Source organism: Cavia porcellus, unplaced genomic scaffold (assembly GCF_034190915.1).
Source record: "Cavia porcellus strain 051 isolate PalLab524CR breed Dunkin Hartley unplaced genomic scaffold, mCavPor4.1 scaffold_6, whole genome shotgun sequence".
Classification (NCBI taxonomy): domain Eukaryota; kingdom Metazoa; phylum Chordata; class Mammalia; order Rodentia; family Caviidae; genus Cavia; species Cavia porcellus.
Window position 1 is genome coordinate 71,448,508 of NW_026947489.1, and position 21,056 is coordinate 71,469,563.

The 21,056-nt window shown below is 53.2% G+C and overlaps 1 protein-coding gene and 1 long non-coding RNA gene across 2 annotated transcripts in view; both read right to left on the reverse strand.

The window, feature by feature from the left end:
- The window catches only part of Rab11fip4 (RAB11 family interacting protein 4), a 121,721-nt gene extending 102,737 nt beyond the window's left edge, over positions 1 to 18,984 (reverse strand). Inside the window, exon 1 of the mRNA XM_023565006.2 lies at positions 18,811 to 18,984. Within this exon, the coding sequence (XP_023420774.2) occupies positions 18,811 to 18,969 (159 nt within the window). The 5' untranslated portion in view covers positions 18,970 to 18,984. The remainder of the gene's footprint in view (positions 1 to 18,810) is intronic.
- On the reverse strand, positions 1,808 to 13,203 carry LOC134476487 (uncharacterized). Its single transcript, XR_010048186.1, has 2 exons — positions 13,072 to 13,203; positions 1,808 to 3,341 (listed from the first exon to the last, which is right to left on the reverse strand). It is a non-coding gene; the product is annotated as an uncharacterized LOC134476487 (long non-coding RNA).
- Positions 18,985 to 21,056: the final 2,072 nt, after the last annotated feature.

The window sequence follows — 21,056 nt, forward strand, 5'->3', positions numbered from 1 at the left end:
CCTCTGTGTAACTAGTTCTAGGAATTGCTAGTGGCTCCCATCTCAGAAGGGAAAATGACTGGACTCATAAGCATGAGAAAAGAAGGCATCACAAATTGATTATTTCTGAAGATGTGATGTCTCATCTAGAAAATCCAAAGAAGTCAACCAGAAAAGGAATAGGAGCAATAAGTGAGTTCAGACTAGTGGCGATGAAGTAGGAGGTAGCTAAAAATGGGCAGCATGAGAAGGCAGAGTCCACCCTGGAGTGAGCTTTTGGGGTTAGATCCACTTTCAGAGCTAAACTTTAACCTAGCTCCAGGGTATCTCCATTTAAATAAAAAGGAGCCAGTAACCAGGAGACCAGCTCAAACACAGTCTGTTTGCAGGAATGTGCCCAGTGGTCTTGGGGAACCTTTAGTTGACCTGGTCTTAGGTACTGTGTCATTAATGAGGCTGCTGTGATGACCCCCACCCTGTGTGGGTCTTGGTACAGTGACAGTTCCTCCGAGGGCCATAAAAGATAAAAAAAACTCCACCACCCAACTAGGGCAGAGTTAAACTGCTCATGGGCAGAAGTAAACCCTCAGATCAACCCTTCAATCTCACTGCAAACTCTAAGGCTTACAGCCCTCAACCTGGATCTCCTCAGGGCTGGAGGTCTCCTCAGTGGGCATTGCTACCCCGGGGTGTATACTCTGGCTTTTAGGAAATCTTTGATCTTGCTGTTCCTTTTTGGTGTCCTGATCAATTCTCTGTTCACTAACATTATATTGGGATCTGCTAACATTATATTGGGAAGTGACCCGGGAGGTAAGGGGACAAATTCTACTTTGTCTGGTTTCTGGGTGCTCCTGGCAGGCATCGGTCAGACAGTTAAAGGCTGCGAGGGTGTCTGCCTGTGACAGAGAGGATCATCGGGTCACAGAATGGGACATTTTAGGCTCCACTTGGCACAGTACTACTCCACGCAGCACTAAGCTCTTTGTTTTATGTGTGTGCAGCTTCATAAACACGCCTTGTCACCGCTGATTCAGACATCTGACCTCACTCCAGGGTTCTAATACACCTCCCCTTATTCCACCTCCCTGTGCACTCCCGTCCAGGCTGCCCTTTCTGCTCTAATTCCTGGCAGCTTACTTTCAGGTCTGGTTCCCAGCAGGATTCAGGATTCCTGCATCTGGATTTAAAGGGCCAGTTGGTTTCTTGTCACTTTGCTTATCTTTTTAGAAGTGCTCCTTCATGCTGCTTTAAAAGTTGCTCAGACAAGGTTCTTTCAAAATCTTTACAGTCTCTACCAACCCTGTTGGCTTTTTTAGATGCAATTATCAAGATGCCCAGCTCGCCCAACCCGACACTCCACCTTTGGTGTGGCTCTCTCCTCCTTATCTCCTCCCTTGTGCATACTGAGACAAAGGCAGCCCCCAACGTTGGATAAAACATACAGTGAAGGCATCGTCTTGGCCTATAAGCCCTTGTTCAGGGGCACAGGTTACAGGAGACACAAGGCATAAAGGGCACCAGTGCCACGCTATTCATCAGAGACATCTGACAGCAGGCAGCCTTCGCTGATGGCGAACCTTCTAGAGCTTTCAGTGATGCAAACAGCACATTGTAGCATGTGCCTCATAGGTTCACCACCACAGCGTTAGAGGGACACCCCAGAAGTCAGTGTCTGCTGACCTTTCAATCCTGCCATGGGGACACTCCTGGAAGAGCGCTAGACTTGCTCTTCTCTCCTCTTCCCATGAAGCATGGAACATTCGGTGGATTTCACCCACTTTTTAGGCTGTATCCCTCAAACCTAGAAACAATCAGATCCCAATAATCTGAGGAAAGCAGTTTATTCCTATTTTAATGTAGCTTGGAGCCAGTACAAAGTAGGGAATGGAAAACACTTGGCAGAAAATGGCCATCCAAATTACAGTGCTATTTATTTTACAATACTATTCTTTAACTGGATCTGTTCAGCAAAAGGCAAGGAAAAAACGGTCCCAAATCCCTCAGGTTCAGGTTTTTACTTAGCTCTCTCTCAAAAACTTTTCTTCTTCAGAGGATCAAGAGATACTAGCTTTGAAAGGCTCCTGTAATGGTTGATACATTGTGTCAATTTGAGAAGTTTAGAAGTTTAACTAAACAATCCAGCTGGGAGCCAGGGTCCTTACTTTGTAAACATTCTGAGCCTCTGCAAACAGCAGGGAAGTGATTGCTATACTTGCCCTAAGGGTTGGTAGCCTGCTTACAATTTGAAGGAGGAAAAGAGGCTAGTCTTCCCCGCTTCTGATCTTGCTGCTTTTGTGCCTTCTGATGCCTTGAAGTGTTGGCCCTCTGCCCTGCCACCCTACTCTGGAACTAGCTGATTATGGACTGAAACCTCCACAAACTGTGAGATAAATAAATCTTTCCTTCTTGACTTTTGGGTGTTGGGTATGTTGTTCCGGCAAAAGAGAAAAGTAAGATAATTCATGAGCCAGAGAGTGATCTTATTGAGGATCTCCTCTTAGTCCATCACGTCTCTCAGGATACCAAGGGTGACTCTCTTAACTGTTCCTTATAGTCTCAAAGTCAGTGTACTGGTACCACTTTCCACAAGTCACTCAGAAATCTCATCTGCAGCCAGCTCCCCAGAGAAACCTAAAGCCCTCAGCCTTCTCCTTTGACCTCAAGACAGCTTTAAACCCCACTGACTGTAGCCTCTTATCTCCCAGTTCACAACCTGGCCTGCTTTTGGGAGAGATCCCACGGTGGAAGGAATTGTCTCAGTCTCCTTTTCAGCTGCAGATACCCAACAATACAAGGAACACTTAGGCCAATTTTCTGAAGATTCTTCTAGGTGCACAGAAGAGTTTCAGACTTTATCCTCGGCTGTTGTTCTGTTTTGGCATGATGTAAATTTGTTTCAGCCACCTGCTGCACCCCAACTGAGAAACAAAGACTATTAGAAACAGCCCAGTGCTGTGCCAGTGAAGTATTTGCTAACAGCACAGACAGAAATCAGCCCAAGCAAGGGCACAGTGCCTGCCTTGGAGCCCAACGGGGGTTACAATACAGTGGGAGGAAGGATGCAAAGGGCCAAAATCATCCAGGCACTTGTCACAGACACAAAAAATGAGCAGCACAAAACCAAGTAAATGAGAAGGGTCAGAGAGGTTGCCCAAGGAAAAGAAAATCCAGCCATCCTTCAGAGCTGGCAAGAGGATGCTTTTTAAAACATGATTCCCTCCTAGGAGGGAAGGGCTCTCACATGAGGGACAAGGTTACATAAGTTACTCCACCCCACATTTAGCAGAAGTCACAAATGGGACCCAGAGTTCGGTGGTCCAAGAGCTGGCTATGACCTTTCTGTTTTCAACAACTGGGATCTAGAAGAGGAAAAGGGAGAGAGGAGCCAAGATCAGAGGCAGGCAAAACTGGTGTTTGTTGCAATTAGCCAGACCCCAAAGCCCAAGCTGTCCAAAGATAAAACTTGGGGCAAGAACAAGGCTCTGGCTTTTTCTTTCTTTTAGTACCAGGGACTGAACTCATGAATTCATGACCTTGTGCTTGCCAGGCAGGCACTTAAGCTGCTGAGTTAAATTCCCGGCTCAAGGCTCTGGCTTTAAACATAAGAAGATTGGTCCCTGGTTCAATCTGAACACACTGGCCTAACCCAGTAGGTTGAGATGCTGCCTTTCACTTATGCAAATGGAGGATCAACGCTCCAGTCCCCCAAGAGGGATGCAACCAACCAAAACTCTAAAGGGAACTCAGTGTGGACAGCACTGAGGGAGCCTGGGGCAGTCTGCAGTGTCCAGTCTGAAAACATCTCCATCACCTCCAATGAACTCTGGGGAACCATGGGCATCATAGGTGAGCAAACTTGTTTCCTCATTTATGGGGGCAGCTTACATGTTTTAACCAAACTCTCCTGTAAGTCTGGAGCCGTCATTGTGGAGGAAGGAAACCTCAGACAGAGTTTCTTTACTCCTGCTTTGACCTGCCACCTGGAAGATCAAGCGTTTAACCAGGAATTCTTAATTGTCCCATGACACCCTACTCCCCTATGGGAGGAGACTTATTAAAAGTAGGGGCTGCTCTTCAATACTGGCAGAGGCGAAAGCGAGTTCTGCCTTTTGAGACTGTGTAAAAGCTCCCTAGATTGCTTAGTCACAGGTAGATCCTGCTGCCTGGCACCACAGAATCCCCAGAAGTGCAAAATCAGCACCACTCATAGTTAAAGCTAGAAGATCCCAGTCGATTTCCCCACTGAAGACAATAATATCCTGTCAAAGAACAGCACATACAAGTCTGCAGCCTCGCAGACGGATTTCCTAAATGTGGGCTTCTTGGACTTTCTCAGTCTCCCTGCAACATCCGCATTCTCTCGGAGGGTCAAAGCCTGGGTGTGGAAGACCTCCGGCTCCTCACTGAGGCAGTAACTCTACCCCACCCTCTAGCGGCAGATCCAAACACTGCACAATTCTTTCCCAGATTCCAGGAGACTCCATTGGTTGGTTCTCCGCGTTGGACCTTAAGGAGGCTCCCCGCTACTTCCCTATTACCCAAACTACACCCCATATTATCAAATCCTACACAGTAGTGCACCAACCCTTAGGTCAGTCAGGGTGAGAGTTCCACAATCTGTAGGCGGGAACAGTGTCCCTCTCTGCCGGAAGCAGTTTCAGAAGAGACCTGCAGTCCCCTGGCATCTCAGAGTGACTGATGAGGATTATGTCTCTCATGGTAGGTAAAGGCAGGTAGGGAAAGGCTGGTGGGCTGCATTCGCTCTCTGAGTTAAACTTTAACCCAGATCCAAGATATTCAGGTTTAAATACAAAAAGAGAAAGTCACCAGCTAACCCAGCTCACACACAGTCTATAGAGGTGCACACAGTGTCTTCAGCCACCTTTAGCCAAACCTGGACCCACTTGCCATGCTTAACATTAGCAAGGCAGTTGCAAGCTCCCCATTCCCACCCCACCATGGGCTTTGGGCACCACTCCAAGGGTTAGTGAAAAAATGCATCACCCAAATAACTGACAGAGTCCCTGCTCATCAGTAAGAGTAAAGTCCCAGACCAGTCTCTCAGTTCTGCCTCAAATCCTCATGTTTATTTTGTTTACTGATTTTTTTGTCTTTTTTTTTTTTTTTTTTTTTTTTAGACAGGGTCTCTATGCAGTTTGGGCAGGCCTTGAGCTCACTTTGTAGCCCAGGCTGGTCTTGAACTCACAAGGATCCTCCTGCCTCAGCCTCCCGAGTGCTGGGATTACAGGTGTGAGCCACCATGCCCGGCTTTGTTTACTGATTTTTGAGACAGTGTTTTACTATGTAGTTCAGACAGGCCTTGAATTCACAATGTAGTCCAGGCTGGCCTTAAACTCACAGCAACCTTCCTGACCCAGCCTCCTGAGTACTGGGATTATAGGTGTACACCGCCACACCTGACTCTACCCTAATGTCTAAATTCTTCAACATCAAACCTCCTCAGGACTGTGAACTCTTCTCCTTATGGAGGGTTCTTTTGCTTTCAATAAACCCTTGATCTTAGTGCTCCTTTTGGTCGTCCTGGTCATTTCCTTGTTCAGGACACCAAGAACCTGGACAAGATCCCCACTGTGGCAGCAGTGAGACAGAGGTCAATTTACAAAACTCAGTTGGATTCTTATATTCTTAGTGACATGTAACTAGGAAAAAAAAATCAATGGAAAAAAGAGTACTTTAACCTTAGTAGTAACAAAACACACTAAATATGAAACATTAATTTAGACCATTAAAATTTGTAAAAATATTAGCCAGGTGTGGTGATGCACACTTGTAATCCCAGCACTCAGGAGGCTGAAGCAGGAGGATCCTTACAAGTTTGAGACCAGCCTGGGCTCTAAAGTGAGCTCAAGGCCAGCCTGAACTGCTCAGTGAGACCTTGTCTCAAAAAAACAAAAATTAAACAAATTTTTAAAAAATCAAATGTCAAAAAAAATCAAATGCCATAATAAAACTCAGTAACTTTTAAAATTAACTAATAAAATACAGGGAAAAAAGAGAAAGATGTTATTGAAACAAAACACAAATACCTTTGAGCATGGAAACAAATAATGAAATAGATTATGACACACTGGAGAAACAGGAATCCATGAGTCCACAGAGAGGGAATGAGGGGCCTGGCATGTAGCTCAGTGGCGGAGCACATTGTTAGTATGCACGGTTGATCCCCAGGACCAAAACTCAACCTACCAACAAGGAGTAAAGAGCAACACGGAAAAAAAATGTAGTCTCCATAGCACTGCAAAATAAATACATAAGCCAGGTGTGCAAACCTATAAACCTAGCACTCTGGGAAACTGAGGTAGGAGGATCACAAGTTTAAACCCAGCCTGGGTAATTTAGTGACTTACTGAGGTCCTGTCTCAAAAATTAAAGGACTGGGGATGTGGTTTAGTGCAAAAGACCTGGGTTCAATCCCAGTACCTTGGAGACAAAAATGGTTTGAAATACCACCTCAGGCCTATTAAATGAATGCAGAGTACTCTTCACATTGACCTGGGATAAGGAGAAACAGGCATGCTCAGGCCTCAGGAGGGTGGGAGACACAGAGGACAGTCCAGATAATGCCAGAAAAGGGGGCTGGACCCCAAAGGTCAGTGATTCTGAGACACACACACACCAGAGGCCAGTGCTCTGCTGGTACCCAGGCTGGGAGCAGAGGCCAGGGGACAGGGAGTGGGTCCAGGGGAGAGAGGGCCCTGAGCGAGGTTCAGCCTGGCGGGGGCTGTCCAGGCTCCTCCCTCCACCCCCGACTCCAGCTCCACACACCCTCACCCTTCCACCATTGGGGGCTTCCCATGGGGTCCACTCTGCATGCACCAGCTCAGCAGTGGGCTCTGCAGAGTCCACTGGGAGCCAGGACTGAGCACCTGCCCCAGGACCCTGCCAGGTGGGCTGAGTTTGTGGGCAGAGGGAACCCTAAATGGGAGCAGTGACTGGGGTGAAGGGTGGGGACAGTCCTGGGCCTGAGATTCTCACACCGGAAACAGTAGTAGGTGGACAGAGGCCCAACAGCTCTCACTGATCATAGCCACATGGTGAACACTGTCAAGGGCACGATGTGGACGGTAAGCCACAGAAATCTCGTTCAGGGCCAGTTAGCTTTCTTTTCCTACGAGGGATCTAAGTATCTTTTCTTTTTCTTTTTCTTCTCCTTTTTTTCCTTTTTTTGGAGACAAGGTCTCCCTTTGGAGTTTAGGCTGGCCTTGAACTCACTATGTAGCCCAGACTGGCCTCCAACTTGAGGTGATCCTCCTGCTTCAGCCTCCTGAGTACTGGGATTACAGGCATGCATTGCTGTGCCCAGCTGAAATTTCTACATTGACAATAATGTTTGGCAGTTTTTGTTTTGAAGTAGAGACTTTCTGAGTAAGGGCAGGCCTCTGAACTGTGGGCTCAGCACGCATGAGGACATCTAGAGCCAGTGGTTATCCCTGCACCAACTAAGGGCCCACGACCCGACCCAGTCACCTAGGCAGGAACCACAGGGCTCCAGTGAAATTCTGCAGAGGCCAGGAAGCTGCCCCACCCGTCCTGCCCCATCCGCCTGGCCCTGCTCAGCTCCTCCAGGCTTCTTGCTGATGGACTCATTTCTAGCTCCCCAGGGCTGCCTGGCCCTTCTGCTTAGCTGGCCCTGCTTCTGGCCTGGTCGGTCTCTCCCTGCCTCCCTGCCGTCCCTCCTGCCAGGGGGCAGGTCCTCAGGGGCACCCGTCCTTCCCTCCTGCCACATTCCACTGAAACAAAACAAAATACCTTTGAGCATTGGAACAGATAATGAAATAGATTATAACACACTGGAGAAATAAGAATGTGTGTCCACTGTGAAGGGTGAGGGGACGAGGGGCCTGGGGTGCAGCTCAATGGCAGAGCGTTCCAGCTTGAGCAGGATCCCATTCCAGCTTGAGCCCCAGTGTCACCTCTGGCCAGGACGGCCCTTCCCTGAGTACAGGGAACTCCCTGTCCTCATGCTCCAAGGGACACCTGGACAAGACTGGCCTGCGCTGCCCACAGGTGTGTTGCTGATCTCCATCCCAGAGCGGAAAGTGCTTCTCAGAAGCTGGGGAAGCTGCTCAAAGCCACCGACTGTCCCTGACCCGCAGGCCTGGTGACTGCCTGCACAGCAAGGTGACGGGAGGCAATAATAGGTAGTGTATACTTCAGACTTGCTAAAGGAGGGATTTTCAGTGTTTTCCCCCAAAAGGAAATGGCAAATCTGTGATGCGTGGTGAGCATATCCAAAAAGCCAGATTGTGCTTGTGGTCACACTGGCTTATAGCACTTCCTGTGCTTCAGGTGGGGCAGTGAGGGCTTTACACATACCGCCCGCATCACCCCCAACTTGACAGATGAGGAGACCGAGACACAGAGATGCTCAGTAACTTCAGAAAATTAGATTCTGGGGCTGGGTCTCAAACCTGAACCTGAGGCAGAACTCCAGTTTCCAACATGACAACCAGCCTGGCCTGAACTGGGGTGCTGAAGAAGGCAGAGGGGAGCATGGCACAGACAGTAAAAGGTTGCTGGTGCCCACCGTGGCCACAGGGCCTGTGGCTGGAAGGACTGGCAGTGGGGCCAGGGGAGGTGCAGCAGCTGGAGGATGTGGTCAGAGCTCTAGTGGACAGGCCAGGTTGTCAGAGAATAATCAGTGTGTTCGACCCCAGCGCCACACAGCCTGGCCTGCCCAGGATTACAGAACAGAGCAGCCAAGAATTGCGAGCGACTCCTGGGCCTACTTAACCACTATCCGAACAGGAAGTAGAGAGGCAGAACGCAGGTGAGCTCCCAGGCGCCCCCTCAGCTCCACTCGGGTCCTGCAGGGCCTTGGTGCCTTCCGCGGAGCTGGTGCCCGTTTCCCCAGCACCACCAAGGCTCAGGGAGACAGAAGAAGCCTCTGTCTTGAGCTTTCTCTGCCTCTCTGACTTTCAAAGTGCCTGGGCTCCCCAAATGCAGGCAGCTTAGCACACAGCTTTTGACCCAGACAGGCCAGTTTCAAATCATAGCTCCTCCACTGTCTGGGGGACCCCAGCACAAGCCGCCTCACCTGTCAGACCCTCCGGGGTGAAAAGGATGAAAGGAAGTGGGGGACACGAAGGCAGTGGCAGGTGAGGGGACGGCTCCTCGCTTTCCCTCTTGCTTTCGGTTCATGGATGTCCCCAGGGGCAGCAGAAAGGCCCTGTGCCTGGAAGGTCCCAGCCACAGGATGGTCCAGGGGACGCTCCTGGGACTGGAGGCAGCAGGGATGTCTGCAGGATCCCAGAGTGGGGGAGCTAAGGAAAAATGCAACAGACACCGTCTTGCATATCTATCTCATTTCCGGTCCTCTAAACAGTCCCAGAGATAAAGGTTACAATTTCTATTTTATAGCTAAGCAAACTGAAGTCCATCCTTCACAACTGCACCTTTAAAAATAATTTGCACTGTCACTGCTTTCAGGAAGGTCTCTGCCCTTGCCGGAACCAACAGCCCATGTGGGAAGTGTGAAATTATAAAAATAGTTCATCCCAAAGAGGGCAGACATGTGCCGGGGGGTTCTGTCTTCCAAAATTCATCCGAGCCAGCCAAACCCAGCTTCCATTTCCTCCTTCAGGTCACCATCTGCCCCTGCTCCAGCCGGGGTGCTCACTTGCCCTTCTCTTCCCGTACCTTCACAGCACAGAGCCACTTAGCACCCTGTGAAAATGCCATCACTGCCCTTGGGTCTGTGCCTGTGCCTCATGTATGGCAGGCAGTGAAGGGCAGATGTTGGGTGGCTGAGGGGACAGAGGCACAGGCTGGGGAAGGGGCTGAAAACGGATGAGGATGGGTGCGCAGATCCTCAGTGGGCAGGTGGGAGGACAGGCAGGTGGGTGGCGGGGTGGCTGGGTGGAGAGACAAGCAGGTGGAGAGCTGGATGTACGACTGGGCGGAGGGATGGCAAGCAGCTAGATGAATGGATAAATGGGTACATAAATGGACACCGCCTCATCCGCTTTCCTCTATGCTGGGACAAAATACCCAACACCAACACCTTAAAGGAGGAGAGGTTTATTTGGTCTGCAGTTGAGAATTTCTAGTCCATGTCTAACTGGGTCCAAGGTAGGAATCAACAGCTCAGAGAGGCGTGGTGGAGGAACAGCTGCTCACATCATGGCAGCCGGGAAGTAGGGAGGGAAGGTGAAGGGAGGGAGAACGGGCAGGATGAACAGATGGAATTCGAGCAAACAGACCTCAGCTCCTCATGTGAAAGAGAGCTCCACCAGAGCCTCACCAATGTAGAATGCACCTGCCGGGGGTGCAGGAAGTCCCTGTCTCTTGCAGGGCTATTCTGAAATGACACAAGCACTGGCTGGAAGGTCTCTTTCAGGTTTTGTTTTGGTGCAAACCAGGCCTCTGTCTATCTTGTCCAGCCGCTGGCCCTGGACTAAGACAGTGCTCCCAAAGGTCTGTATGCAATTGGTAAAGGCTCCTGGGAGAAGCTGGTGGCTTTCTCTGAGCTCTGTGCCTGTAAGTGGTCAGTGCTGGAGTCGAAGTCTTGGGTATAAAGACCAGGGATCTCTGTATCTATAGTTTGGCTATGGCTACATGGAGGACTGAGGGCTCACTGGGATACAAACTTTTGGGTTCTGGGATGCCCTGCTCCCTGTGTCCCCAAAAGCACAAAAGTTATGTCCCTAAGCATGAAAGGTTGCAGGGAATTGGTGACCCTAAGCTGTGGTTCCTGGGGGAATCACAATACATTGGAAGTGGGAAACAGAAAGGGGTGGATGGGTACCAACAGCCCCTGGATGAAACCCCAACAAGATCCACTAGGGACAGCCAGCGGTCAGGAGCCCAGTACATCCAAGCAATGACAGCTTCAGCAGGCTCTGGGCCGCCCAGGGAGCAGGCGCAGGGTGGCTCTCAGGCAGCGGCTGGCAGGTGGGCAGCAGCATCCCAGAAAGACGAGGGCGACATTCTCCAAGCAAGATGCCCAAGGCAACCCGGCAGCGTCCCTGCACCTCAGCGCTGCAGGGGCTAAATGACACCTGATTCAGGTTCTGGGCTTCTCCTTGTGTAAACCTCTCTGGTGGGCAGTGAGACACAGCATTAGGGCAGAAAAAGAGGAGCAGGAGCAAAAGTCGGTGAGGAAGAGTGGGGTGGAGGCGTGGGCCTTGGACTTTGTTCCTCTGGCTCTTTATCTGCACTTGGAGGTCAGGCGGGCATCTCAGCATCGCTGGGTCCTTGTTCCAGCCCTGTTTGGTCTTCTCCATCAGCAGACAGAAACCTGTCTCCAGATTCTCTCCTGACCTCTCCTCCGCTTCTATTCAGCTCTGTTTGCAAAACTCAGCCACTGCCCCACCGCCATCCCCTGCCGCATGCCACCAGCATCAGTCCTGCCATGGTCTCCTTCTCCCCCCAGGCCTGCTGTTGACTCACACCAGCCAGGCCTCAGTCAGCTGGTGGCTCCCTGGGGGCCACCTCACTCAGACCAAGAGCCCACACCCTCTGGGAGCACCTACAGAACCCCCCTCAGCTTCTTCCCTGCTGCGGCTCTGACTGCTGGCCTGCTCTGCTCTGCCCGGTGGGTAGCCCTCACTCCTTCCTGGGTCCTGGGGAGCCCCACCAATACCAAAAAGTCACTGGGTCCTGCTTAAATGACCACACGCGACATCACCCTGAGCAGGCAATGCTCATTTACTACGTCGGGTTTACTCTTTTCCTGTCAAGCCTCCTGCCCTCACCAGCATGTGAGCTCCAGGTCCCATCACCCAGTATCTGCAAAAGGGCTGGCACAGAGTGGGAACAAACAAGGTAAATGGAATAAAAAACGTTCAGCTGGAGAGCTGATGATAAAAGCAGTCTATAAAAATTCGGGGCTGAGCAAGGAGGCTGGTGAGCTCAGCCTGATCACACTGCTTCCAGGCCAGTGGATGTGTCCCCTCCCTCCCGCCCCAGGTCTGCCTGACTGTGTTCAGCTCCAGCGAGGTACCAGTGCCCCCAGCCTGGTGGGATGCTCAGCAGAGGAGGGGAGGAATTCCCCACACACTCCAGGGCCGCAGATCCACATGAATGGGCCCCAGAACACCTGTACTCCTGCCTGCACCAAGCTGCGGGGCACAAGCACTCGGGGGCCTGACTCTGCACCTCCGAGCTGGCATGGAACTCCTCGGATGGTGGAGCTCTGACCTGAAGGAGGAGCAGCTTCTCAGCACCACCCACCCAGGTCCCAGGATCATGGCCAGCACCCCCTGCCACCAGCCCAGGCCCAGTGCTCCTCCCCCTGTGCAGCTCCTTCTACTTGGCGGCCTCTTCCATTTCCCTTCTGGTGCTGGTGAAAGTTTCTGGCCTCTGACCCGGGCTGGGTCTGCAGGCTGCTCTGCCTGCCTAGCCCGGTGACCCTGTGCCCTTCAGCACTCATGCGGAAAGGTGGGAGAGCAGCTGGATAGGAGGCTCACACCTGTATTCCAGCACTCCAGGAGGCCGAGGCAGGAGAAACACAGCCTGAGCCCAGCCTGGGCAACTTAGGGACTTAGTGAGACACTGTCTCACAATAAAAATTTTAAAAGAGGCCTAGGGATGTGAAAACCCTGGATTCAATCCTTAGTATACACACACACACACACACACACACACACACATACACACACGCACACGCATGCACACACACACACACACACACACACACACACACAGAAAAAAAGAAAAAAAAGTGTCACTCCACAAGCCAAACATTCCAAGAGAGCTCGCCGGTGCTTCAAGGTTCTTCTCCCACAGAACCCCCTCTGAGGGTACCTCTTGATTAAGGCCCGAATTCCCCCAAAGTGGCCAGTGTGTTCCCCATTCAGATCCCAACAAAGAAGGCAGAGCCCACACCCTACCCCCTGCCAGTCCCCCCAACCCTGGTACTTCCTCCTGCTCTGGACCCCAGGGCCTTGAGAATACATTGTCACTTAGTGAGGTTTGGCCAGGTGGCCTCAGGCTGCATGGAAGCTGTCTGAGGAGATGACAAGTCCCCCAATCATGAGTCTGAGGGACCCTGGAGCGCTAGGCTCCCAGCCAGGACTGGCCCTGTCCCCCAATCCAGGTCCCCAGAGCATGGTGCCTCAGGCTCACCCTCTGCCCCAAAAGGATGTTGCCTTTTCTGGGCCCCCACGATGACCTGCAAGCCCGGGAGCACAGGAATGCGGAGAGGTGGAAACGCAGGCATGAGAACGTCTCTGTGTGCCCATTTTTGCTCCGCTCTCCCCAGCAGGTCACGGGCACATCCGCTTTTCTGCCAGGCCATGGGCTTTCCTTCTGTTTGGCCAGCGCCGCCATTCTGTACTGGGGCTCTGTGGGGTAGAGACAGGGAGAGGGCCTGTTCTCCGCAGAGCTTTCTTACACTCTGCCTCAGAATCAGCCTCCTCTTATCAAGTGTCACAGCCCTGAGGCATCTTCCCAGCCCCTTCTCTATTTGCATACTTGGTGTGGCTGCCTGGGTCTTCTCCCGCCTAGGAGAGCAGCTGGTCTGGCCTCTGCCTTCCCTGCTTTCTCCGCTGGCCACAGATGTAGGGGACACAGTCCTCTCTTCTCTAGCATCCAATCTCTGCCCCTTCTGAGCAGAATCCAGCTGTACCTCTTGGGTTCTCCTTCTCCAGAAGTTCCTGTACCTCCGAAGGCTGCCGGGCTGGCTTCTGACTGGGCTGGCTCAGCAGCCCATCCCTTTGCTGGGCCCAACACCCAGGCTTCAGCCAAGTGGCATCGGTGTTTCCTGATAGCTGTCAGCAATCTGGAGGAGCAGGAGCTGGGGCGCCCAAGGGGAGACCTTGTGTCACCTGCTCTCCATGTAAACAAGGAAGCACACTGCCTGGTTGCTTCCAGCCATGTCCAGGCAAAGCTGCAAAAGAGGGAGAAATTATGGGCCGGGTTCAGGTTAGCTAAAGCTGGTTACTCCCCTAAGTGACACCCTATTTTGGAAGCCACAGAACCCCTCTATTCTGAGTAGGAAAGACAGCCTTGTGACTCAGGGGAAAGGGCACTGTGTTAATCATGACAGAGACCTGCGAGCTACTAGGTTTCCTGTTTCCTAGCAAGCAGGATGGTCTTCAACCCAGAAAGAGAAGGTGAATATATAACAAGGAGGAGTGGACCAAGGTATCTCCAACTGATTGACAGGTTGATTGACTGACTGATTGTCTGGTGTTGGGGGTTGAACCCAGGGCCAGCGGCATGCTGAGCTCATGTTCCAGCCCTGAGCGACACACCAGGCTTTCTGGCTGTTTTAGTGTCTTCCATTTTGCCACAGTTGAAAGGGAGAAGAGAGGCTGACAGATTAGAGTGGGCGAGGAGGGAAGGCTGCAAACACCAGGGATTGTCCCAGTTCTCAATCTTAATCCCCAGCAACTCCCTAGCCCAGAGCAGCCTGCCAAACACGCTGTCGAGTGTTTCAGAAATAACAGCACGAGCAGGAGCAATTCTGTGCGTTCTGTCTGTGAAGCCATTCGGTGAAGCCCTTCCAGGCTTAACTCAGCCAAGCACCAAGGAATGGGGCTATTCTTACCCCCCACTTTGTGGAGGAGAAGGGAAAGAGCTAGAGCAGTTAGAAAAACAGCCGATGTCAGAAGCCAGCGTGGCTCAGGGCGCTTTACGCCCTTGGCATGGTACAGCTCCCAGAGTCACGACAGTGGGGTCCCTTCCAAGCTCTGCGTTCCTTAAAAGGAACATTCTCATCACACTGTATTGTCTTTTTCCTTCTGATTCCTAGGTCACTAAATTAGAGGAAAACCATATGTATATATAATTGACTCAGGTGCACACTTGATTTGAATTTCTTGCATTTTAAACTAATTTCCTCCTCTTCTTGCTCCAGGATCCCACCCAGGACACCATGTTACATTTAGTGCCCTGGCTCCCTAGGCTGCCCTCAGCTGTGACAGCTCTTCAGCCATGACCTTGAGCATTCTGAGGAGTATGCACCAGGTATTTGGCCCCTTGTTGGGCTATGACTGCTGCTCTCCTCATGTGTATGCAGGGGCTAGGGTTGGGGAGGGAGACTCATCAGGGTGACACTGGCTATACCCTGTGGACACTGACCTTACTGACACCCGAGTCCAGCAGGTGTCTCCACCATCGAGTTGCCTCTGCCTCTCTTTCTGCACTGTATACTTTAGAAGGAAGCTGTTACACCTCTCATACTTAAGGGGGTGAAGTTGTACTCCCCTATATCGGGCCCTTTCCCATCCTTGTTGTGGTCTGGGGAGTTTACGTTTGTAACTCCATGGAAAAGTTATTGGAATTCTAGCAAGCTCATTCCAATCTACAGCCTCCAGTGCAGCCCAGGGTGAGAACAAAGACACTAAGACACATTTATTAAGGGCAGCCAAAGGTCCTGAGTCCAATCCAGATGACAGTTCACAGAACAAGGGCCTCAACCCCAGCCATAACCTGGATTTTACTAATTCATGAAGAGGGAGTGGCTAGAGGCTGAGTGACTGAGAGAGTGGCAGGATTTACGTGAGTACTGAGAGCTGGGCTGTGTGGGAGGCCTGAAAGCCCCTCTGCAATGCGCAGAGAGGAGGATAAGCAGAAAGTCCAATCTGCATAACACAAACGACGTAGAATTTCATGTTCAGGAGGCTGGTGCTTCAGCTCCGACATGCACACCTTCTCTGCTCTGGGAAGTCATAGCCTCCTATCTTGAGGCTCAAATCCAGTTCACAGCCCTGGAGTGGTGACTCTGCATCCCACCGGGCCCAACCATGTTTTGGGAGTCACGAGGTAGGAAACAGAAACTGTCACCCAGCTTCAAAGATTACGCATCAGCACCTCAGCCAGCCCTGTTTATATTGCTCAGAGCCAACTAAAGGGAAAAGGCTTAGCCAGCTCTGTACATACCAGGACATGGGGGCCAGGGCCAGGTTTAGCCAGAATGGAGGTAACTGCTGTTTGTTTAATGAGAGTGGTCCGGGTGTCCTCACATTTCCTTTTCTCAATGGGGAATCATTTACACAAATTATTTGGATTTCTTCTAGAAAGGAGGTTTCCCCATTATTTATTCATTCATCAAACCACTTATTTATGCTACATTCTGTAACCTACTTGTACAAGGCATTGGACCCTGCTACCTCCAACATCCTGAGGGCACCTGGAAAAATGCAGACACTGAACCCATATCTAGTGAATCCTAAAGCACCATTGATGTCATCACCTGATTTTTAAATACATGAAACAGAAACTGTTAAGATACACAGCATTTTGTCATGGAGCTCCACCTCTGGAGAAGGACACCCCTGTTTCAAAATGCATCTGGGAATTTGGTGCGCCCAGAGACAGCTGCAAAATGTGTTTCCACCAGGAGTGGGCAGAGCCATCCTGCCAGCCTCCAGGCTCTGTCCGTGGTCCTGCCCTGAATCTTATCAGCCTGGATTCCCACAAACACCATGGTGCCTGCCTCTCCAGCTATTGGCAGCGCTGGAAGTGATCTGAAGGAGAAAGGCTCTCAACATCTCTCAGCTCATGCACTGAGATGATGTGACCAAGAAGAAACTTTAGGAATAAGAGGCAAGTGACAGGTTCAGATCCAAGCAGTCAAGGACGCACACACCACAGGCCTGATCTCGAATTAGGATTCCAGGGTTGGGATGAGGGTGCAGAAAGGATTGTGTTAGAATAAGAGAAACCTGAGGGTCGCAATACCAAATGCAATGCACAGTCCTGGGGCTGGAATGGGTTTAAACACAACAACCAAACTGTACATTTTAGGATCAAATACAGACATGTGAAAAAAGTCTGCATATGAACTGAGATGAAAACTTATCAAAGCAGAAAGGTGATGATCATCACTGGAGAAAAACTAGGTTACAAAACTGTGCACAATATCATCTCATTTTAGAGAAGACCTACAGACAAGCACAGAAACAGCTCTTTGAGGATGTGATCAATGCAAGCGTCACACAGGCATCTTATTTTGAAATTGCTAGTATACACATAGACCACTTCTGTAATGAGGCAGAAGTCACTGGTCCTTCCGCAGAAAGAGAATCCCTGGCTTGGCAGAGGTTTCGAAATCAGCCTCCTGGGGGCTTCTGTGGCCAGAAACAGTGTGAGTGGAGGGCTTGGCAGCATTGGCAAGGAAGCCCCACTCTGTACCTTGTGCCAAGGGGGGCCCAGTCTCTTATCTGGCCCCTGCATGTCACTGCCAGGCAAAGAGTCACACAAATTTTCATGGCAGCACCACGGGGGAAAGCCAGAGCTAGGCCCCTGCTAGGCCATCTGGAATTCGCTTGGGCTTCTGATAAGAGGGGGCTTGGCATGGAGAAGGGAGGCTGGGTGTGAGGAGGGGAAGGAGTGAAAGGGGGCAGGGCTCTTTTCAAACATCTAAACGCTGCACACGCGAGTCCTTAGGAAGTACCACGATGATGAAGTGCCCAGCAGGTCCGTCACTGGAATTAGAGAGGTTCCAATGACAATAGCTGTCCAGCACGGGGGTAAGGTGGGGGAAGCTGGGGCTGGAGGCTTCCAGCTCTGTTCATTGAGAGGCCATTCCCAGGGCCAAAGCTCTGTGATACCCCAGCTGGGTGGTACCCCAGCTGGGGAGCCCCTCCTGCTGGGGGCTGCTCAGCCTGCCTCACGCAGGAGCCACTGGCCAAAGGAGGGACTTTGTTGGCCTTGGGGACAGAGACGGATCAAGGTGGTAGCAGCAAATGACTCTGAGCAAGCAGCCAAGGGGAATCACAGCACACATTTCCTAGGACAGGGACCCAAGTACTCAAACCTGACAACTGCCTCAGTCCCTTCCACCTACCGCTCTCAGGGATTCCCGGTCTGGCCCAGGGGCACCAGCAGGGGTCACCATCCCCTCCCACTTGTTACGTGATAGGGAGGTACAAAACTTACTGGTCATCACCCTGCTCCTCCCACGCTCCAAAATGCCACTACTGACCCGTTTGTCCCAGGAAGAGAATGCCAGCCAGTGCCCATTTGAGGCTCATGGCTTTAGGCTCCCCACACAGAGCCCCAAGTCTCACGTCACCTTGGAAACCCAACGCTCAGGGCTTCTGTCCCCAGAAGAAACCCCTGACCACTGAAAAGTGAGAAGAGAATGACACCACTGATGCTGTCCAGCCAGGACAGTGCCCGCCCCCACCCCAGCAGTCACCGGTCCCGGTGATGACAGCAGTAAGAGGACACTTGCCTCTTGGCATTTATGGAGACTATGTTGTCCACCACTGATAACACCAATTGCAGGTCCAGTCGCGTTATCCGTGCACACAACTCCTGCTTGCCACCCACCTCCACCCCCAAGAAAACACACCATTTGCCTTGGGCTACCGGGCTCAGCTCTGGCTGGCCTGCCGCAGCCCACACAGCCAGCTGCCAGCCGGGCCTGCCCATCGGAGTCTGCATATGAGGTCACCAGGCACTAACGTGACCTAGAGATCTACAGTGGCCTCAGGCAGACATCTCCTTCCATGTTCCAGGCAGGACAGGTGCAGTCAAGGCGCCAAGACTGCAGCGCAACCAGTCTGGTGCCCTTCACCCTGGCCTCGGCCAGGCCCAGCCGGGCGCACACAACACGCCTGCGTCTTGGTCTCCACTGGGTGCGGTGGTGACTGGGTCCATCTGACAGCTCCCAGCCCCGGACCTCGAGGGGATCTGCAGACCGCTCGGAGGGCGCCGCACCGCCAGGAAGCGCAGGGGGCAGGGACGCATGACGCGGGCCACACGGGGCTCGGCGTGGAGAGGCAGGGTACATGCGGGCGGGAACACCCGGAGTCCATCGCCCACGGCCTCGGGGCAGGGAGGGACGGGGTCCACAGGGCCGATCCCTCCCGGAAGGGTGGCGGGGGAGGGGACGCGGCGCGGCCGCCTTACCTCCTCGCCGCGGCCGAAGCGCAGTCCGAGCGCCGCGATGCGCTCCACGCGCAGGAAGCCGTCGGGGTCGCGGCCGCACACCTCGAACACCTCGCGCAGGCGGCGCACGGAGCGCAGCAGAGCCGCGGGGGCGCCCGCCCAGCCCGCGCCGCCCGCCATCCGCGCCGGGCCCGCAGCTACCGCGAGCCCCGCGCCGCGCGCCGCGTCCGCCGCCGCCCGCGCCGCGCCGCCACCGCCATCGCCGCGCCCGCCGCCGCCGCCGCCCGGGTGTGCGACGCGCGGCCGCTCGGTGTCAGCTGCGGCGCCGGGGCGGGGGAGGGGCGGCGGCGGCGGGGACGCGGAGACAAAAGGAGCCGCGCGCCTCCCGCGTGGGGCCGCCCACGCCGCGCACGACCGCCCCCCCGCGGACTCAGTTTCCCTCCGCGTGACCGCGCTCGCCCCTCCCCCTGCCGAGCCGGGAGCGGGGACGCCGCGCCGCTGCCGAGCTCAGCGAGGGCCCCGAAATCGGGAGCCGCCCCAGGCCCCGCCCTCCCGGGAGGAGTCGCGGTTTGGAGACCCGGGCCCGCGCCCGCTCCCGCCATCCGGCCTGGGGGCTCGGTCCCAGCACCTGGAGGCTCGGTCCTCCCTTTGTCAGCACCTGTCGTTTTCCGAGCGCTCAGCGGCTTCCCAGGTTGCTAACATTCAACTCAGAGGAGGAGGCTGAGCCCCGCCCCAAAGGCTGGATTACTTACTCCGGGCCACACAGCTTGTGCGAGTCAGGACCCGGATTCCTACTCACTCCTCGGTCATCGGGACTCCATTCTGCCCGGCTCCGTGCTGCTCCGAAAAGCACAGTCTACCGGCCCCGCTCCGCCGCGCGGGTCCCCAGAGTCCTCTCCACAGCACGCGTGGAGCCAGCTAGGGCGGGCGACCAACCCAGGGACACCGAAAGGCAAAGAGAGGGAAGACTGGGGCAGCAGGAGAAAGAAAAAGGAGGCACTCCTAATGGCCTCCTTGGGGCTTAGGGACACCCATACTTTGGGGAGGCCCCCTCCCTTGAAACCTTGCACCCCCAAACTCAGTACTAGGACAGGAGCTTCGCCCTGAGTGCTGGTGGCAGTGCCTGACCTGAGACTCCTTCTAGTAGTGTACAGGGAGCCTCAGGGCAGCTCTCACACAGGTTCCCGAGCCAGCTGCCCAGCCCTGAGGACTCAGGCCGCTCCATGGTCCCTTGCTTAGCAGGACAGGCCACGTGGGGAACAGTCAGCCCCAAGCCCAGCCACTGCTGCTCAGGCCTTCCGCTTCCCAGATGTGTGCTCCTCCAAGAAGTCTTCTCTGGCATCCTGCCTTACCTCCTAGTCTGAGTTCCAGGAGACCCCTGCCCAGAGGAGATGCCTGTCTTTACCTGCAAGAGCCACAGCCATGGAGTGGCCCAGGCAAGGAGTGCATGGGGGCAGGCACAGTTCTGCACAAGGACCCTGAGGCCTCTGCTCTCCCAGTCTTGGCATCCACTCTGGTTCTCCAGCTCACCTTGAATACCTTATGTATTTCCTGTGCGGGGACAGCCACAGGGCTTCTCTGAGAGGGGGCGGCCTCCTCCTTGGCAATCTCACCCACCCAGAGATGAACCTGGTCTTTAGTTCCCTTTCCCTTTGACACTTTAATTCCTCTGGGAGCCATGTAAGGCAGCACCTCCTGGGAAAAGAGACTGTGAAGATCTGAGAGGCTGGGACGTGGGAAAGCAGAGCAGGGAAGCCACAGACTCAGGGTGGTAGGCTGCTCTGCAAGCAGCGCGGGCTTCTCTGCTGGCTGTGTGCCCCTCAGCAAGATGCCAACATTTTTGAGTCTCGTTTTCCTGTCTGTACGATGGGGATTGTAATACCTGTCTTACAGGCCCTGAAGGTTAAAGTACATGCATGCGGAGGGGCTAGATATTCTTCCTTTCCATTTTCCTGCTAACTGGGGGAGGAAGGGGAGGGGGGTAAAAGGGGAGAGGGAAGAGGCTGAGTACTGGAGATCTAGGAAGCCCGGCAGACGTGAGGAGTGGGCGCTGGGGCTGTGCCTGCTCATGGACCCTGCTAAGGGTTCCCTCTTGTGGTTTCTCTAGCCTGAGATGCTCAGCACAGAAAGAAGATGAAACTGGGTCTGCCCCCTGGTGGGAGCTGCGGAAATAAATGGCTCTCAGAGCTCTCCCTGGCAACAAATCCCCCAAGAGGTGTGGGCAGGGAAGAAGAAACCTCACTGGCCTCACTGGTGGAAGTTGGGGC